The 19085-nt window shown below is 42.4% G+C and overlaps 3 protein-coding genes across 7 annotated transcripts; 2 read left to right on the forward strand and 1 right to left on the reverse strand.

Annotated features, from left to right (window-relative positions):
* Positions 1-337: 337 nt before the first annotated feature.
* leng9 (leukocyte receptor cluster (LRC) member 9) lies at positions 338-6970 on the reverse strand. Of its 4 annotated transcripts, none has more exons than XM_079275436.1 (8): positions 6931-6970; positions 6533-6658; positions 5134-5227; positions 4330-4400; positions 3866-4192; positions 3493-3736; positions 2173-2290; positions 338-2091 (listed from the first exon to the last, which is right to left on the reverse strand). In XM_079275436.1, exons 2-8 carry the CDS (start codon positions 6648-6650, stop codon positions 1429-1431), a joined length of 1635 nt encoding a protein of 544 aa, XP_079131562.1. In that variant the 5' UTR covers positions 6651-6658; positions 6931-6970; the 3' UTR covers positions 338-1428. The 4 variants fall into 4 exon arrangements, with proteins under 4 accessions (XP_079131562.1, XP_079131561.1, XP_079131560.1 ...); XM_079275435.1 differs by having other exon boundaries at positions 3493-3733; positions 4276-4400; XM_079275434.1 differs by having other exon boundaries at positions 4276-4400.
* A 269-nt stretch (positions 6971-7239) lies between these two features.
* Positions 7240-13415, forward strand: flcn (folliculin). 2 transcript variants are annotated; one of them, XM_079275926.1, is made up of 12 exons: positions 7240-7467; positions 7645-7857; positions 8018-8176; positions 8281-8502; positions 8612-8778; positions 8869-8960; positions 9901-10064; positions 10277-10390; positions 11691-11814; positions 11944-12069; positions 12612-12714; positions 12800-13415. In XM_079275926.1, exons 2-12 carry the CDS (start codon positions 7645-7647, stop codon positions 13005-13007), a joined length of 1692 nt encoding a protein of 563 aa, XP_079132052.1. In that variant the 5' UTR covers positions 7240-7467; the 3' UTR covers positions 13008-13415. The 2 variants fall into 2 exon arrangements, with proteins under 2 accessions (XP_079132052.1, XP_079132053.1); XM_079275927.1 differs by having other exon boundaries at positions 8018-8164.
* A 1557-nt stretch (positions 13416-14972) lies between these two features.
* Positions 14973-18655, forward strand: LOC306782850 (uncharacterized protein). The gene is made up of 5 exons (XM_079276328.1): positions 14973-15478; positions 15816-15922; positions 16334-16405; positions 16711-16857; positions 17080-18655. The coding sequence occupies exons 1-5, from the start codon at positions 15466-15468 to the stop codon at positions 17431-17433; spliced, it is 693 nt and encodes a 230-aa protein (XP_079132454.1). The 5' UTR covers positions 14973-15465; the 3' UTR covers positions 17434-18655.
* The last annotated feature ends 430 nt before the right edge of the window (positions 18656-19085 follow it).

Genomic DNA, 19085 nt, shown 5'->3' on the forward strand with positions numbered 1-19085 from the left:
TTTTTCTGTGTCACTGAAAGAGAGTGGGGGAAGGGAGGCAGGGGAGATAATGCGAGCGAGGGAGCAAACAGTGGAGAGCCAGAGAGCATACTCACTGACTTATATAGCCTATGTATAGTACAAGTATATGTATGTATGCGTGTGTGAAAGAAGACAACATTATATTATGTATGCAAGAGCTGTTCAGGGAGCGTTCACGCAGCCTCCGTGTCTGTATGTTAAACCACGGCAACGGTACCGCATCCAGGCCATCCATCACTGATAACATATCACCACTCGCAGGATTTGAAATAACCAATTCAATATTTAATGTCCTTCACAGTTTTGCGGTTAAAATTCATTGCAAAAAAGGCGTACAAAGTCATCGTTCTTGTGGAACACCCATCCATGCAATATTTATACAAACACATTAATTGTGGAGTAATGAGCAGCAGAATACAACTATAGTTGATTCATAGCTGTATAGGAAACGCTTATCCCCTCATAAACAATTCATGTCTCCACATAAGCCTTTATTATGGCAGTTGCATATGCCGCGTCTGCGTAAAACAGTGACGATCAAAGTGCACGGAGAAGTTGGTCCTGAACAACTTATTTGGCCCATAGAGGGAAACATCTACAGCGGGTGATGTTTAATCAGTCTTGACTAAGGCTTCAACCAATGTATATTGTGATTATCAATTCATCAGATTATTTTCTCAATTAAACTATTAATTCTGATCAACAAAATTGTAAAAAAAAAAATCCTGAAGTCCATGTCTTCAAATTACGTCTTTAGTTTAACAAACTTTTCTTTGTCCATTGTGGGCTTTTTAGTGTATTTTTCAATTTAAATCAACTAAAGCCAACCTACAAGACTTTGCATTTCTGTAACATGAAAAATAGACATAATGTACAATTAATATACTTGTGTTCATCTGTTTTTAGTCTTTATATTATTTTATTCAGACAAGCAAAGTAAACATCTGTGACTTTAGCAAGTACTGGATGTATTGTAACAACTTGCATTATAGATTCCCGATATTATTATTCTATGCAGACTAAATTCACGTCTCATCTGGCAATATCAATTGGACATGTAACGTAGGCTCTTACAGATAAAATTGCATTCATTATGGAAAATACATACGTTTAAAATCATATTACAATTCGGTAGTTGGGTCATTGTATCATACGCCATCTTAAAACACTTTAGTATAATTTAAAATAGTGTGCTTGCTGCTAATTTACTCCCTTTAGGCCTCACTATAAAATGCATTTCCCCCGATTATCTTTAAAGGTGCACCTTATATGAATTAAGTTAATAACTTACAGACATGAGATTTGATTGATGAATCCACATGGCTCGTGCAAATCTCACAGCTATTGCACCAGGTGTATTCACATACATGTATGTAGTGCGTGCGTGTGAAATGAGCCACTCTTCTATCATCGAAGAGTTACCGTGGACACGATCTTATAAAAACCGTCTTCTTCGGAAAAGCCCATGGCACAAAGGTGCAAGATGTTTACTGGCAGACGGCCAAAGTTTAAACCCTTCCCCACCTTCAGGTCCCCCACCCCTTCAAACACCCTGTCCTTCTCAAAGCCCTCTACCTTGGCCAGTGTGAGATGGTAGCGCGGGTTGTAGGAGTCCTTGTGGAGCCAGCCCTCCTTGCTGTAGGCCTCCTGCAGGCCGCCGTTGAGCTGCTGGAGGTGAAGCTGCGGCTGGGGGCTCAGGTACAGCACCCTCCCGTTGAAGTGCTTCAGCCTCACGGGGAAGGTCAGAGACACCGGCGGGTTGCGATCCAAATGGGCGAACCGTCGGAGGACCTCCCCGGCGGCGGCTACCTCAGCGGGGCCGGGCAAATTCAGGAGGCACATGGTGACGTGGAGGCTGGCGGCGGCCTGCCAGTGAGGGGCGGAGGCGGGGAGAAGGGAGGTGATCTCCTCCTGCAACTGCTGGAAAGAGGAGAGGATGGCCGGAGTGTTGGCCCTGAAGGTGATGAAGTGCGTGGGGCGTTTCTTAGCGGGGCGACCGCCGCCACGCTTCTCTCTCTGCTCCAGAGGTGCTGACGGATTCTGGCTCTTGTTCTGGGCTCGGAAAAAACTCTGTGTATAATAGAAGAGAGAATCGCTGTGTTAAACTGTAAAAGTAGAACAAGAAGGGATTTCAACTGTGATTCAACCCACCGGAGCATCTTTATTGCCTTCCCAGGTTTCTTCCCACTCCAAATTCTCTTCCTCGCCCACTTTTACACTTGCTTCCTCTTTTTGGGATAAGGACATTGGGTCATTTGGAGCCTCGGGTCTAAAATCAAAGTGAGAGGCAGGATGTATTTTGCATGATTGCTTTTCAAGTCACACAACTTGATGAATGAATGAATGAATGAATTTTATTTATACAGCGCTTTTCACAGACAGTAGTATCACAAAGTGCTTAACAGAGCAGACATTTAAAAGCATAAAAAACACAATGTGACCCAAAGGTCAATAAATAATCTACACAGAGAAAATTTAAAAATAAAATAAAAAATAATAAAAAATAAAATAAAAATGTAAAACATATTTTAAGAGCAGGTCTAGGACATGGGTTTACTTTTACACAAACGCCAGCCTAAACAGGTGGGTTTTGAGCTGGCTTTTAAAAGTATCCACAGTATCTGCGAGGCGCAGCGTTGCAGGCAGAGCATTCCAGAGCCTCGGGGCCACTGCCTCAAAGGCTCGGTCACCACGGCTCTTAAATCGTGTGCGTGGGACTGACAGAAGACCGAGAGCGTTCGACCTGAGAGTGCGGGCGGGTGAATAGGGGCGAAGTAGATCAGCTACATAAGCCGGAGCCTGACCGTGAAGGGCTCTGTAAGTGATGGTGAGAATTTTGAAGTGTATCCGAGATGCTACAGGAAGCCAGTGGAGAGATCGGAGTACGGGGGTGACGTGAGACCGTCGATTTGTCCTGGTGAGTAATCTGGCGGCAGCATTTTGGATGACCTGCAGACGGTTAAGAGCAGATACACTGAGTGATGTGAAAAGTGAGTTGCAGTGGTCAATGCGTGAAGAGATAAATGTGTGTATGATCATTTCTAATTCAGGTGTTGATATTACAGATCTCAGTTTACTGATATTTCTTAGATGGAAGAAACATGACCTGGCCAGCTGCTTAACATGAGGGTCAAACGACATGGATCGATCAAAGAAAATCCAGAGATTGCGCAGGTTGCAATGGGCAGCAGAGGAGAGTGGACTAATAATCTGCCTGATCATGGGGACAAACTCCTCTGGAGCAATAACTAGGACCTCCGTCTGAGAGTCGTTGAGTTGCAAGCAGTTTTCTGCCGTCCAGTCTCTGATGGCATTGACACGGTCCAGGAGCCTAGTTAATGTGAATGCCTCGCTGGGTTTAAATGACAGATGGAGTTGGATGTTAAGTCTTATAGACACAGTGAAAAAAGAATCTGGAGGAGTTGTTATCTGTTCTCAGTTAAATTTAAACAATGAACATGAACTCCAGACCTCATTGCAGCCTCCTCCGCAACACTTGCTCCTCGTGATTCCAGTTGTTCCTGAGAAGTGTCTCCTCGGCACGTTGGAGCTGGTTGTGTTGACTCAGGGGTGTGAGCATTCATCTCACTCGGCTTCTCTTCCTCCAGATGTGTGTTCTCGGGGTGAGAACACTCCTCTGTTTCACTCTCTTCCTGCAGGTGCAGACTCTCAATTGGTGGCTCGTCTTGTTGTTGCTCTTCTGTGTTCATTTCTTCTGGAATAATTTGTTACATTTGGTTAGCATGAATTCTGCAGAGTGGTCCTGGCTTTTGTACATTTTCTGTATGTCAGTTAGTTCTGGATGTGTGTAAGGTGGAGGTGGCAATAAAGGGTACACTCTCACCTTTTACTTCCCCCTCCCCTCCAAAGGGGGGAGCCAGAGATTGACCGGTGGAGCCAAACACTCTGTCAGTCCTGCTGTGGCGGTCCCAGACCCGGTGCCCTCTGTAGGTGAAGTACTGGATCCTGTGTCTGGGCAGAGCCAGCTCTGAAGAGTAATCACAGTCGCACGGGTCGCTGTCCCAGTTGAAGTCGTTGAAGGGACGCTCCAGCACGCCAAGGAAGCGATCCACGTACCCCACGACAAAGTCTGCCCCGTCCGCCAATGCGTCCCACAGGATCCGAGAGATGACTTCATCTGCCGTGCGCATGCGAGGCTTCTTGTTCACCTCTGCAGGAGAATGAGATATAAATAAAAAATGTTAACACATTAAAAACAAAAGTGAAAAAAAATCGGATGACGCAAGGAGGGACCTTTTGCCTCGTATTTTGGCTTCGTTGCTTTGTTCACTTTCTTCTTGTGTTCACCCGTCTTTTCTGCATCCTGTTTGTCATCCTGGTCAGGTGGCACAGCCCCTGAATCATCTATTGATGGGTCACTAAGACAAGAGATGACGAGCGTGGAAGAAATGCATGAACATGTGAAAACAAATGCTCTTAGTCGTTAATTCCCTTTGACACAGATTAACTCATCGTGGCTAAGTATCGGTGTCTGTCTGGTGTGCAACAGAAGCAATGATCGACCAACAGAAATAAATCCACACAATACACTTCTAAACACTAGAAATCAGCAATAAGGAATTAGCATTCAGGCAGCCATCACTTTAATACTAGTTGTCGTGCTACAATGATTTTGAACCTCTTTATTGTTGTAGTTAATAAAAATAAAGTAAATTTAAAAAAGACACTTGTGAAGAATGACTGTATCTGTAACCAGGTGGAGCTTTGCATTGTGTAGTTAAAGGAGAGATTGACGTTTCAAGTCTGACTTAAAAACAACACTCACGTGCCCACGAGTACAATGAAAGAGCAATTGGTGGCTGAAATTGTCTCAGAATTGAGATTCTGTCCCTCATCACTAATACTGCAACAATTACAGCAACCAGTTATACTTTCAGTGTGCATAGAGGCATGTGAGTACTGCTTTAAAATGGGCTTTTAAAAAAGTGAACCTGTCCTTTAACATTCAGGCATACATCTATCCAACAGGAGCCGCTTTGCGAAACCATTTAGTGTTACTAAAAATAAATGATGTACGTGTCAAGAATGTAACTTAGAATTGAAAGTCCTCCTTCACTGTGAGTTTGCTGAATAAGGTAAAGCCGAGCAGACCTGTGAGAGAAATGACATCTGTGGCCAAAATGACACTTTCCCATCAGGAAAAACCGGCACACGTTGACTCTGTTCTCACCCCGTTCTGTTGACTCTGTCAATGAGAGAGAGAGAGAGAGAGAGAGAGAGAGAAATAAAACTGTAATGAAAGTCTGTAATGAAATCGAGCCACCCCTTGATATGGACTCTGCATTTAAATGAAATTAAAGAAACAAAGCAACGACATAAATAAAAGGTGAATTATACCCAAAGTAGCCCTGCGTAACACCAGCAGCCTTGCCTTCATTTTGGGATGCTTGCCATATCCATTCAGCCCCACCAGGCTGAATAAGAGTCACGCAGTGAGCCGGAGCTTCTCCCATTGCGTGTGTTGACTGTTTACTTAAGCCCGTTGGATGGATACATTAAGATACATTAAGATATACATATGCAGTAGTGTGTGAAAGTCATGCTTAGAGCAGGAAATGGGGTATCTGTTTCTGCTGTATGCGTTGTAAATAACACATGGTTGAGTTGTGTCTCCATGTCAGTGAGATATGTTTGTGTGTGTCTGGTCACACATAAATGTTAAATGTACAGATCAAAGGAAATAAGAACCACAATCACCTGCCATCAAATACTGAACTCTTTTATTAGATTCCTTATGATCCTTATTTAAACAGGTCTGATATTGCAACTAAGGGATAAATAAGTGATTAATCCCCAGGAGTAAAAACTGGAAGTGGAAAAGGATGACGTGTATAACACCGTATTACTATGACTATAGCACTACAACTCATGTAACAGGTGGCAATGACTCGTCCCAGAGCATTTAAAATGTCAGCCAAGTAGCTGAGCCAGTTGCCTGTAAACTCAAACACATGCCGCACATCCTGCGCCGCTATGTCGAGATAGGAGGCCTGGATGTGACTCACACCCCAAATCTTTTCATTATTAGCTGTAATATTTTCCTTCCCACTGAGATGGCACCGACTTGCACGGGTTGAATAGGTCACGGGGATAACATGAGAGTCAAGACTGGAAGTGACTGGATGAAATAATAATGAAGGAGTTCTTTATTCCCTTGGAACATTCGTCTGGATTTGAGCCCAGTAATACAGAAGTACAGGCTCCTGACTCACGCCAGCTAACTCATTCAGCTCCGCCTTCCATTATTTGATCCAGCCGAACCACAGAGAGCTTACCAGAAATCAAATTGTTCACAGTAACACAGAAATATATCAAAGACTGGGGAATGTTATTACGTAGGCTGTTACTCGGTAAAGACTCAGACTGATTTCAGTGATAGATAGTTACAAACACTGTAGATAATAGTCTCTTTGATATGTGATACATGGATTTACCTGTTGCTATGTAATGTCTCAAAAGAAGTTCGTTACTGTGTATGAGGCTTACTTACCTGCTGTGGCTTTTAGGGTGTCTTTTTCCCCTGCCTCTGGCCTGTGCGTGTCTGTCAGGGGGGTCCCCTCATCCTGCTGGTCCTCTGATGAGGCTATTCTTTCTCCGTCTGATGCCATGTTCAAATCTGTTATTTAAAAGGAAACATTACTTCAAACTCGTTTGCTGTGTCAATTTTGTTTTTGCTGCCATTATTGTTTTACCTGACGTAGTGACAAAATAAAACTGGACACTCCTAAATATAATGCGGAAGTGGTTGTTTAGCGTTAAAAACATGGTTACAACACCTTTAAAAAGTCAACAACTCAGTGAGAAAATAATCTTCATATTTAGACAATACATATACAACACAAACACGTCTTTAAAAATCACCTGTAAGATATTTTTAGAAATACTAACCGAAGGCGCACGCGATTCTGACTTGTTATCGCCCTTTAACCCTGAGTTTGTTATCGCAGAAGGAATCATGGGTAATGTAGTTTTAATGTGTCTTTCGACGAGAAATGCATTTGTTTAAGCACTAACGTTATATAAAGCCGGATACTTGCAAATAAATCAGTTCTCTGCAGAGACTAGCTTATTGCTATAAAAATAACTGAGACATTTTCGACTCACCGGTTAAAATTACGAAAAAGGCTCGTGCAGCTAACTGCCATGCGTCATTTGGTCTCGAGCGCGTGACTCCTTGTCATGTGACAGGATCTGTTGTCAGCGAGGAGCTGCACAGATGGAAAACAGAACAAGGAAAGTGTAGAAAATCTAAATCTGAGACGCTGAGAAACATGGATTTTTCGTCAAACGGGAAGAATTGAGTTTGTTTTATATCACATTTAAAATGTTGCTTTTTATATAACGGGTTTTTTTACGCTGCGACCAATGAATGTCCCTGTGTGAAATGGCATTGAGTCATTTGTTGAACTTTTTTCTGTGCTGAAGGTAAGACGATCTGATATTATCAGTTGTAGTGAATATGTCTTAACCCTTGTGTTACTTAGTCATGTCAGTGACTGACTAGAAACAAACGTTAAGTTATGAACCGCTTGTTAATGCTCACATCAGGCTCAAATGTATTCAGCTCAAGAAACATGAAAAAGCTTGTTGTCTCCCTTTCAGATGAATGCTCTGGTTGCCCTCTGTCACTTCTGTGAGCTCCATGGCCCTCGGACGTTGTTTTGCACCGAGGCACTGCACCCTCCATCGCCGTCCCCTTCATCCCAGACAGGTGCCCCAGTGCTTGGGGACAGGGACAGAGATGGTGACCGTGAAGGTGAAGGGCTGACCATGAGGGCCAACAGCTCGGCCACTCAGAGAGGGGAAATGTGTGAGGTGAGGACAGAATGTGAACTCCATTTGAACGGAGCCACCCTTCTTCCTGCCTGTCTTCTCCATTATAACACTCTAGCTGTGACAATGGTGTATGCAGGTTGGTCCACAGTCCTGTCATCTATCTCAAAGTAATAATGTTCCTCTTGTCCTCGCCTCACAGGGATGTCGATCTCTTCCTGCATCTCACCCAGGATTTGTGAGCATTGATGATGAAACAGGCATTCGCTTCCTGAGCCACCAGCATCCCAGACAGCCACAGCTGTTCAGCGTGGTCCGCCAGGCCTGCGTGCGTAGCCTCAGCTGTGAGGTAAACAGCGATGTACGTCTTCATGTATGTACGTATGTGTGTGTGTTTCACACATCTGATGCACTAAATAAACGTCCGTCACCACATACACTTCTGCTCTCCGTCCGTTTCATCAGGTGTGTCCCGGCCGGGAAGGACCGATTTTCTTTGGAGATGAGCAACATGGTTTTGTGTTCTCACACACCTTTTTTATCAAAGACAGCCTGGCCAGGGGCTTCCAGCGCTGGTACAGTATTGTGATGGTAGCAATGGACAGGATCTACCTTATCAACTCCTGGCCTTTCCTGTTACGCCACCTTAGACTCACTATACAGAGCCTGCAAAGCACAGCCCTCAAGGTATAGGGTGCACACATGGACACAGACATACCTTTATTCAGTTTATTCAGATACAAATATGAAGACTTGTTCTACATGTGTGTGACTATGGTACTATTCTCTCCATCAGGTGTTTGACAATGAACAAGGAGTTTGTCCCCAGCGAGCAGTGAGGATGAACAGTGTCTTCTCACCTGCGGTTTTCCCACACCAAAGGAGTGGCAACGCAGCCCGATCGCTCACTTCACTTACACAGCATCAGAACCTATGGGCCAGCCTGCACTCGTCCTTCAGCTGGTGAGTCACCATCAGCCCCACTGTGACATACAAGCTGTCGTCCGTAATGGCTCACCTTGACGTGGACTTGTGTTTTCACATCGTCTCCAGGCTGCTGAAGGCATGTGGTTGTCGTTTGACAGAGAAGCTCCTGGAGGGAGCCCCCACTGAGGACACTCTGGTGCTCATAGAGAGACAGACAGGTAGTCACATTGTCCTTGATTAAAGGAAGTTTTTCCTCACTAAACTTTGGTAGTTACCTATCCAACACCAGTTCAAGCCTGTAACTCTGTAACATATATCTCCATTGACATTAAACTGATCCCAAAAAGGAGGATCCTTGGCAATGCTTCAACATATCTTTCATGTTGCTTCCAGGCAAGGTGTGGCCTCTTTCTGGAAGATGATGTCAGCAGATGTCATGTGCTTTGCACAAAAAAAAAAAGTCTCCTGTGAAAGTGTGATTCACTGGGTCAGTCAGTGCAGACACACAGAAGAAACACAGGGTTATTCACAGAGCCATTGTACTCAAATACACTTCCTTTCCAGAAAGTGTTTACACAATTATTAGTCAAGAATTAGAGAGTGATTAAAAGATTTTCAGAGACATTTCCGAGTCCAGCGCGGCGATTAGGTTGTGGAATTTTAATACCCTGTTCCCTTTCATTAATATTGTAAGTGCACTTTATTTCTTCAACACTTCAACATCAAAATGTGATTGATAAATAAATACACATGAAATACAACAGAAGAAAATAATTACGTCCTCCGTATTACACAATATTAAAGCAGTACACATCAAAATGTAAATTTGTACAAATAGTTTTTGTTAAGTTTCTTTTCTTTGAGCACAGACTCAGTCACCCTTACACCGCAGAGGAAGCGGTTTCATCTTGTCCTGACTCGGAAATCTATTAGTATGGCAGTTGAAATTAGTCATCGATAAGCGGTGAGATTGTACAGTTTGAAAATAGCATGCGTAGCATCATGCTCACATTAAATTCTATATATGGAGAGTGACATTTAACCAGCCCTGTCTACAAGATTTCCTGTGGAATTTCCCTCGCATTGTTTTTTTTTTTTACTTGAAAACATTTGGTCATTGTTATTTCTGTTTTTATGTCATTCTCTGTTACAAAAAAGAGCAAGAGGAGGAAATGAGCTGCTGGGAGGGAGCAGAAGGAGGCTGTTCTACATCACAGCGGCACCAATTGGAGAGTGAGCTGGGCCTCGACTTCCTGTGTGATGATGAAAAATTCAATGAATTACCCGGCCCAAAATTTAGGTCGCTGAGGCATTTGAGACAGGTAAACGTTATCAGCTTGTCATTTTGTTGTGCAGAAAACTGAAAATAGAGAAGTAAAAAGCTTTGGTTTTTGGCTGTAACGAACACAGTTTTTGCATGAATTTATAGTTTTATGACATTAATCTGATACATTTAAGTTAATTCACATTTGAACATCTGCTCACATAACATATCTGTGAGGCGTTGTACATCTCAGTCTGATTTGTTCTGCAGGTTCTCGGGGGTGCTGAGTTTCGTCAGCTAGTGTGGCACGTGCTCATGGGAAACCAGGTCATATGGAGAGGCGCTGACCCCGGGCTCATCCAGTCAGCGTTCACGCTGCTCAAGGTAGTTTACTCTGCTGCTGCAGCCCTTTCTGCCTCGTTAGGAGAGATCGGGTCACTATGATGTGGGTAGATATCAATTAGGACAAGTGATAACACCTGGGTCCTCATTAGTTTAGCCTTTGTTAAATTTAGATGCAGTGTAGTGTAACACAGTTGTAACTCTTACAATCAACATTTAACACAAAATACTTTGGTTTTATCCTGTCAAGGTTGAAAAGTACTTGTGAAATATGATGAATCTAAATGATTAAGTCCATGTTATGGAAATATATTTGATGAGATATAAACTGATTAGATCAGGTTTCAGCTATTCCCCCACAAAGATACTTTTGTGCATTCATTTTGGGGTTTTTATAACTTCTAACTCGTCCCCTGAAGACATTTACCATTTCCTGCATTTCTGCATTTTACTACTGTATTTTATTTCTTACACTGTTCTTAATTGCTGTTAAATCTCCTTTTCTTTTGCCTTATGTTTTGATGCTTTTAATGGTTTTAAAAGGACTGCACAATATATCGGCATTTCCTCCGGGACCGAGTTCGTGCAAGGCGTACACTATAAAACGCAGATCGGCAGAGATCTTCTCCAGACGTGGTTTGTGTGCGAGTAATTGCAGAATTGCGGCAGTGTATGGTTGATTGCGTGCAGCGTAATGTCTCAGGGAGACATCGATTATTGTTTCAATGTATGTTTTAAATCTCCTTTACTTTTTACTACTGAATTTTATTTCTTACACTGTTTCTTTAATTGTTTTTAAATCTCCTTTTCTTTTGCCTTATCTTTTGATGCTTTTAATGGTTTTATGTGAAGCACTTTTAATTACCTTGTTGTTGAAATGTGCTATACAAATAAACTTGCCTTGCCTTGCCTTGCCTTACACGCCTTGAAATAGTCTTTGCCTCTACATGCTCCCCTGACATTTCTATGCCAGATACACAAACAAGATGGAGCTTGTAACTGTTTTCAGTTGACAACTATTGGTCCTTTTTTACTGTGGCGAAATATCAGAGTGTATTTTTACAGCAGAGATTTTGCCTCGTCATTGTAGGGAAATCACAGGTGTTCCCAATGACATTAACGATGACTTAGTTATATTCGTGTGTCGCAGTAAACCATGACAGCGTGACATTGAGGCCGCATGAGCAAAACCAGGACCCAGAAAGTGAAGCAGCGATCATTCATTTTATTATTTACACCTGTGCTTTTCCTACTGTGCCATGTCAAACTGTGAACAAGGCCTATCAGCCACAACAACTGAGTGGGTGAGCAGGGCCATTAACTCTGTCCTGTTTCCCGTCAGTCTTTGCTCCCAGTCGGCTGTGTGCGTTCGGTGCCATACAGTGCTCAGTATGAGGAGGCCTACAAATGCAACTTCCTGGGTCTAAGCCCAGATGTGAATATTCCAACGCACGTCAGCTCCTCAGGTACAAGACTGTCTGTCGACTCGCACTGTGATAGATTACCGTTTGAAACCTCTGAGAGAACTGTTTGAACAAGTCGCACGCTTGAACATGAAGATTTTTCTTTTTTTCTTCCTTTTGTGTGTCCTGTAGAGTTTTCATTGCTGGTGGATGTCAGTACAGAGAGAAGCTGTCGGATGTCAGCCGTGGGTGAACACGATATCTACTCTCTTTATCAGTTCAACATCAGCAGTGCCAACACACAGCCCACTGACAGGGGTGAGCGCGCATACCTGAAGTTATAAATGGTCACGGTACATTTGCTTCTTGGTTAAACCCCAAATGCAAAGAGTGCATATCTTAAGGAAGTGATCATGTCTTAACCCTAAAACATGGTCACTTAAGTTCGAACAGTAATTCATTTTAATTAATCACAGAAAATGTTTTTGAAACTTTCTATCACAATTCAGGTCTAAATCTGCATCAACATTATTATCAGAGTTATGTGGGCCACATTCCTGTTTCATTTAAGTGAGAGCAAATAGCAAAAGTATTTAGACATGTCCCGTCCTAGGATCTGGTCCCACATCAAATCCAGATTTAGTTTTCTTGGCCCACAGCCCATCTTTCTACCAGCTTTCATTCAAAATTGCACTGTCAACAAGTTTTTAAGTTAACAATTAGACAAGAGGGACCAAAAACACAACCCCCGTGTTGGCTTTGGCAGGAAACACGTGAAGGGTTGCATGTAGAACTATAGAATAACTAACAATCATCTGATGAACTGTCAAACAACCTTTGTCCTCTTTTTTTTTTTCCAGGTCCCGCATTATTGAACAAGCTTGAGGTGGCTCTGTCCAACGAGAACTTGTCTGTGGATGTCGTGTCTCACTGCCTGCTGTGTCTGAAGGAAGAGTGGATGAAGTGAGTAAAGTTAATTCACTCTAATAAAAGACCAACTAGGCTTAAGTAAGATTCTCATAGCCGTCTCGCTCTCGCTCTCTTTCAGTAAAGTTAAAGTGCTGTTCAAGTTCTCCAAAGTGGACGGGCGAGGGAGGGAGGACACCCAGAAGGTTCTGGCCCTCCTCGGCGCCACAGGGCCGGGCGAGGAGGACAACGTCAGGCTGCTCAAGTTCTGGATGACTGGACTCAGCAAAACCTACAAGAGTCATTTAATGACAGCCGTCCGAGGTGGGGAGAGGAGCCCCAGCCAATAAAAAGAGAAGGAGAAAGAGGTAGAGGGGAGGGGGGGGGGGGGATAATGGAAATCAAAGATGGGGAAATTCTATCAAAGGGAAAGCGAAAGCCTGCGTCCTGTCACCCACCACTTTTGTGAACTGTTTGGGACTTTTAGTGGAAAGAAAGAGGAATGTGAATGGATGTCAGACGTGCTTTGGCTCATCCATTATTGTTTTTTTAAGTAATCTAAGGTTCCTTCCCCTGATTATTATCCTGCACGGATTAACACATTTGGTCAGTTTCGACAATGTATGAGCGTATGTCAAAGGGAATTATCGTAGAATCGCTCTTCATAGCAATATGTTTAACTTATTACAAACAGACTTTGCACTTTGTTTACTCTTTTTCTGATGTTTTAAAATGAAAATAAATTAATATGAATATGTCACTGGTATTTTTTTTTTTTTTTTTTTTCCACGATTGGCTCCATCTTGTGGTGAGTTGAAAGAATAAAGAGGGAGTGAGTTGAACGAAGTGAGCGGCATTTCATTGCCGGCCCCCGCTCACTTGTTTCAGTGGCTGTCAGCCAACCAGCCCTGAAGTGGTGTAAGACAACACTTAGAAGGTTTTCTGGTGTCCCGAAATGTACAAAGCGGTTGCATAACAGGGCCTCGCTCCAGTACGGCCGACCACATCAGCAGGACTTTAGCTTCTTAATGAGCTCGTCGCTCTCTGATCCAATAAAAAGCTGAGTTTTTGTATTTTCATACCACAGTCATTTGAGCCTGTTGCTTTGCTGAAGCTTGCAGACTTCAATCAATAAAATTCAGCAACATACGGCTTTGTTTAAAGTATGTGGGGGGGGTGCTGGGTTTTTTTCTTTCTTTACCCATACCCATGTACTTATTATGAAACAAAAAGACATTCAAACACATGTTTGACTCAAGCTTTCCTCCTAAAATAGATCTGTGTCTGAACATCGCTCGTGTGCTTTTGTGTCCTAATAGGGTTTTTTTTGGTTATGCTTTTCTCTGACGAACTCAAATCTGGATTTGATTTAGCAAGTTTCTATAAAAAGAAGCAAAAACATAATTTGCTGCAGTGTCACAAATTGGTTACATATTTACTTCCCTCAATAAGCAAGCAATGTATGAAACAGGAAGGCGGCACAGTGACGGGATATTTATACCCGGCATTAAACCGCATAGTATATGTGAGGAGGTTGTGAGATGATGATGCCTCTGGGAGTGTTAAGGGCTTGTGCTGAGGCTGCTGCTCTCTAGTTTCCTTTTCCCGCTCAACAGAGATTAGACTTTGGGACGCTGTACTGTTTCATTTGGCTTGTGTTCAAAAAAAGGGCACAGAAGAACAATTCCTCTAAGACATGAAGAAACCTGTTACTTCCTTTCATTAGTAATAAACACCTCTCGTCTAACAGATCTAAATCTACAGTCTAAATCTAACAGGAAATCGAAATGACTTTGCACAAAACAACACATTACAGACAGGATGATGACATCTGTGCACAACATTAGACGTCACAATCACACCAGCCGCCTCTGTGGAACCCATTTTAACAGAAATGACTGCAGAAGGCTGTCTTATAAGGAATGACTTGCAAGTTCAAGTGATGTAGTGTTGCAATCCTCTCCCTTTTTTTTAAGGAATGTGATTCTTGATTCAAATAAAAAAAAAAAGTGATTAAATCGGAAGATATTGCGTACTGGCTCTGGGGGGATAAAGACAGGGATCCACAGGCACAGAGGTGTGGGGGAGAGTCCAAATGAAAAACATACGCTCCAACTGCATGACTAAGCCTCCTTCTGCCTGGTTTGGAGGGGGGAGGATGGGGGTAAGTGGCTGGGTGTCAGGGAATGTGGGGAGCAGGGGGGGAGGGGGCCGGGTCAGTCAATAGTGAAGTAAAACGTGTGGCGGTGGGAGGGGCGAGACTTAAAGGGAGCAGACTAGCAATCCAGCAGAGCACTTTCACTTTGAGCGCAGTGAGGACACACAGAGTGGCCAGAGGGAGAGGCCGCGCAGAGGAGACCAGGGACTCTCCCGCTTTATCCATTAACCAGTTTCCAGGAAGAGGGGAGTGATTCATATTAGGCTGCTCAGGGAGATTCTAGGTCAGTAGTGAGAGGGAGAAAGGGAAATATAGTATAAAAACCAACAAAAGCTTTCATAGGAAAGAGCTGCAGCCACTCAGGCTTAAGTGGGAAAATCCAAAGTGAGAGAGAACAGGATGGCGTGAGAGGATAAATGAGACATTTATTGGAAAGTACCAAAAGGAGTCAAAAGGAAGGAATCTAATAGGGATGTCAACAAGAAGACTGAATGTCAAACGGTGAAGGAGAAGACGCAGCAGTCAAAGACCTCAGGAAACCACAGGGGAGGAAACTTTGCCTTTCACAGACTGACACAGAAGCCCGTCTGCAGAGGGATTGCCGTCAAAAAGAGAAATGGAGACGCGTCCATTCTTAGAAAGATAAAAGGATGTCACTGCCAGGTGAGGAGCAAGAATTAACTGCATGTTACTGCTTTTTGCAAACTTTCTTTTTAAGGGAAATAGTGGAACACCTGAACTGGGTTACTATACAGTCAGTTTTAACCAGTAAATCAAAACTAATTAGTTGTGTCACTTTGTATTGTATTGTGTCTTTATTAAATTAGAACTGTGGCAACAACAAGCAATGTTTCGCGTTGTTTTCTGCACGACTAGCTAATTGAGGCAGGATATGATGTCATGTTTTCGAGTAGGTAGTTTGAACAAGCAACAAAACCACAGAAAGTTTCCATCAATTATCTGAATATGTCTCTTTTCTTCTTACTCACGCCTGTAACAGTTTTGCTGTTGCTATCACTCTTGACTGTCCGATGTGGTGGATGCGACTTTGACCTGGAAGGTGTGAAAAACATTAAGACGACTATCGACTCTAATCCGACTGGATTTGTAAGTTAAAAACTTTGGACTTTGTTAATGATTTCATGTAGTCCCTTTGGTGTTTCTGAAGTTTCCTCCTTGTATTAATATGTATTTAATTAATTATTTTTTAAAGGACACACTTATCTTACACTTGTATGTCTTCAGTCAGCTGGTATAAATAAGGGGCCAAAGGTGAAGATCTCACTCAAATGAATGAGAATAATCAGCTCTGCCTTGGTATCTGATGACCAGTAAAGTTATCAGATGACAGTGCATACGACTGACATGCGTAGCTCAACAAAGTCAAACAGTGTGTAGCTTCTCCTCAGTCGTTAGTTAGGTTGTTTTCTACATCCATACACCGTGCGTGTCAAATTCAGTCATTACTATAGTTGGGTGTATTTAGATCTTTTTCTCCGTTTTCGTTTTCTCTTCCAGCGGACGGTATTTCCAAGAGATTACAATGTAGTGCACCGCTACACCAAAAACATGCTCTGTAACAGCGATCCGGTGAGTTGCTTATGATAAAAAAGGGGAAGTGGGGTTTGATGTGCAATAAACGTGTCATAGATCTTACAGTCTTTTACAAAATCAGCCTTTTGGTTTCTTTAACAGGATAATGGTTAGCTTTCACCTCGTCTTCAGCTATTAGAAAAGGGCTCGTAAATGCACAGTTTAGCAAAAAGATTGTTGTACGATGTGGTGGCCTCACGCCTAGCTTGTAATTGAACAATTGATGTGGTTATTGTGGTGATTTGTCACATGTGTTTTGCACACTAACTTTGGGGTTGTGTTGCTCTACCTTCTCCCTGCAGTGTTGTGTGTTTCCTGCTGCAGTAGTCCTCCTCGAGTCCTGGCATGTGCTCCTCGGAAACATCTGGGACGAGCACCTAAATCATTCCTTAATCCTCGATCTGAAGCAGACACTGGATAAAATTATAAGAAAGAACATAAATACAGCGGTAGGGTCTATTTTCAAATAATGTCCCATAATGTCTTATCGTATGGCTTGCTTTACTCTGGGAAAGAAAATTGAAGTTTAGAAATCACTTAAATGCAAAAGAAAAAGGCAGAAACATCTCTGGTCCTCTGATATGTATTTACATATCGATTTCAAACATGAATTCCTGTGAAACTGCATCGATAACAATGAATTCATTCTTCTTTGTTTTTCCTTGTCTCAGAGGTTCCAGGAGGAAACAGACCTGACCCAATTCTCCACATTATCGTCGTCTCCTGAAGAACTGCTCAGGTTGACGTCAGAACTTCTCGCTCGATGGCTCGACGTCGGCTGCTTGCCTATGATTAAGACCTGCATCCTGCCCACTTTCCCCCCCGCTGTTGACAGGAAGGACTACGGCCCCTCGAGGGCCAGACTCTTGACGACCCGCGCCATCAGCAGTGAGGAGGAAGAGCAGCTGGACGAGATGATGGACAATACACTGCCGCTGTATAGTGGTGGTCCTCCGTCCCTTTCATACTCCGCTTCTGTCTGGAGCCCCTTGCTATTCAGACTTTACTGGTGGTTGTTGCCATAGTTACTGAAAAGGATCTTCTTCTTTTTTTAGTGATGCACACAAAATGCAAGACATTTCCTGGCACTGAATGTTTGTTTTCTTATACTTGTGTCTTTGCGTTTTAATGCCGCAAGCTTTGTTAATATGAAGTGACATGCACCGGTTGCATTTAATGTCCAAAGTTAGTTCACATAGTTGTGCAACAGCGCTCTGTAACAAGTGACACCACAGATGTAAACGTATATATCCATCCCCTCTGCTCCAGCTAGCTATGCTCGTCATGCTAACCAGAGATAAATGCTGAGCAAGCCAATGCACATAAGCCATCGTCTTCTGATGTGGAATTCATCACTGTTTACAATGAATGTTATGTAAATGTAGATATTGCAGTCTATGGGCGCCTACTTTTGTAAATAATTGTAAATTAAAGACATTTAGATATATAAATACATTGTTAGTTTTTGACATAATATCCCAAGGATTGTAAGCTATATTTATTGTGGTCTTTGCAGTTTGTCATTAGCAATGGAAAGTAGCCAAAGTACATTGAATCAAATACTGCGCAATTCTGTATGTCCAATTTATGCGACTTTACACTTCTACTCTGTTACATTTCACAGGGAAATCGTGTAGATATTACACCGCTGACAGTCGGAGTTAATGGTTTACAGACATGATGCATTGTTATAAATGAAACCACCGAACAGTTTATGAAGTCGTTAAAACAAGCTCCATTAACTACAGCAGTAAACTGCATCCACAATAACACAAGTATAACAATCACAGAGAGCACTTTTCTGCATGATATACTTAATACTTAATACTTTAATATATTTTACAAAAAATACTCGAATACTTTTACTTCAGTTAAATTGTAAATACTGATTTTTTTTTACATGTAACGACATATATTTACATTGTGGTGTTGATATTTTTGCTTCAGTAAAAGATCTGTATGTCAGTATGGACTGTTTCCTCTTCTTCTTGAAGGGATCAGATTTTGTTTATGACTTTGCATTCCTGCAACATGACAGAGTTTGTGTTAAGAGTCCACATTCATGGGAGCTTAACCGTGCCTTCTCTTTAAAAGATTCATTCCCAGTGTTTTTTTGTAACTATTTGTAACTATTTTGTAACGAAAGAACTGGGAGACGAGTTGCAGGTGAGGGGGGAATGTGCTATGGATCCAACAGGACTCCAGAGGTTTTCTGACTCTTGTCAGGATTTACACGAGAAATAAAAAGTCCACCATTTGGTGCTCGCACTTGCCCCTGCTTGTACACACCCACGCCTGTAATGTGCACTGTCGTCACAGGATACTCATTGTTTCATAATCCTTCAAATACTGAGGTATATAACATTGGCCACTGGGGAAAACCGACTTTTGGCTTGCACCCCAAGTTTTCATTGACTTTTTTTCCACTGAATGAGTCAGAATTTGAAAATGGGACAAACGTAATACAGCATGAATGCAGATTACAAAGAGTGAGATCACCATAGTGCTAGAAGACAACATTTTATACAAATAAGGAAAACAAAAATAAAGCCAAAGGCTAAAATGCTATTATTCTGGACTGTGCACAGCTCATTCCTAAATAGGCCTATCAGTTACTGGCAAGCAGGCTACTTAAGAAAAAGTACTTTATCAATCCCTCATTGGGGAAATATTTTTT

The sequence above is a fragment of the Melanostigma gelatinosum genome (assembly GCF_949748355.1).
Source record: "Melanostigma gelatinosum genome assembly, chromosome: 9".
Taxonomy (NCBI): Eukaryota; Metazoa; Chordata; class Actinopteri; order Perciformes; family Zoarcidae; genus Melanostigma; species Melanostigma gelatinosum.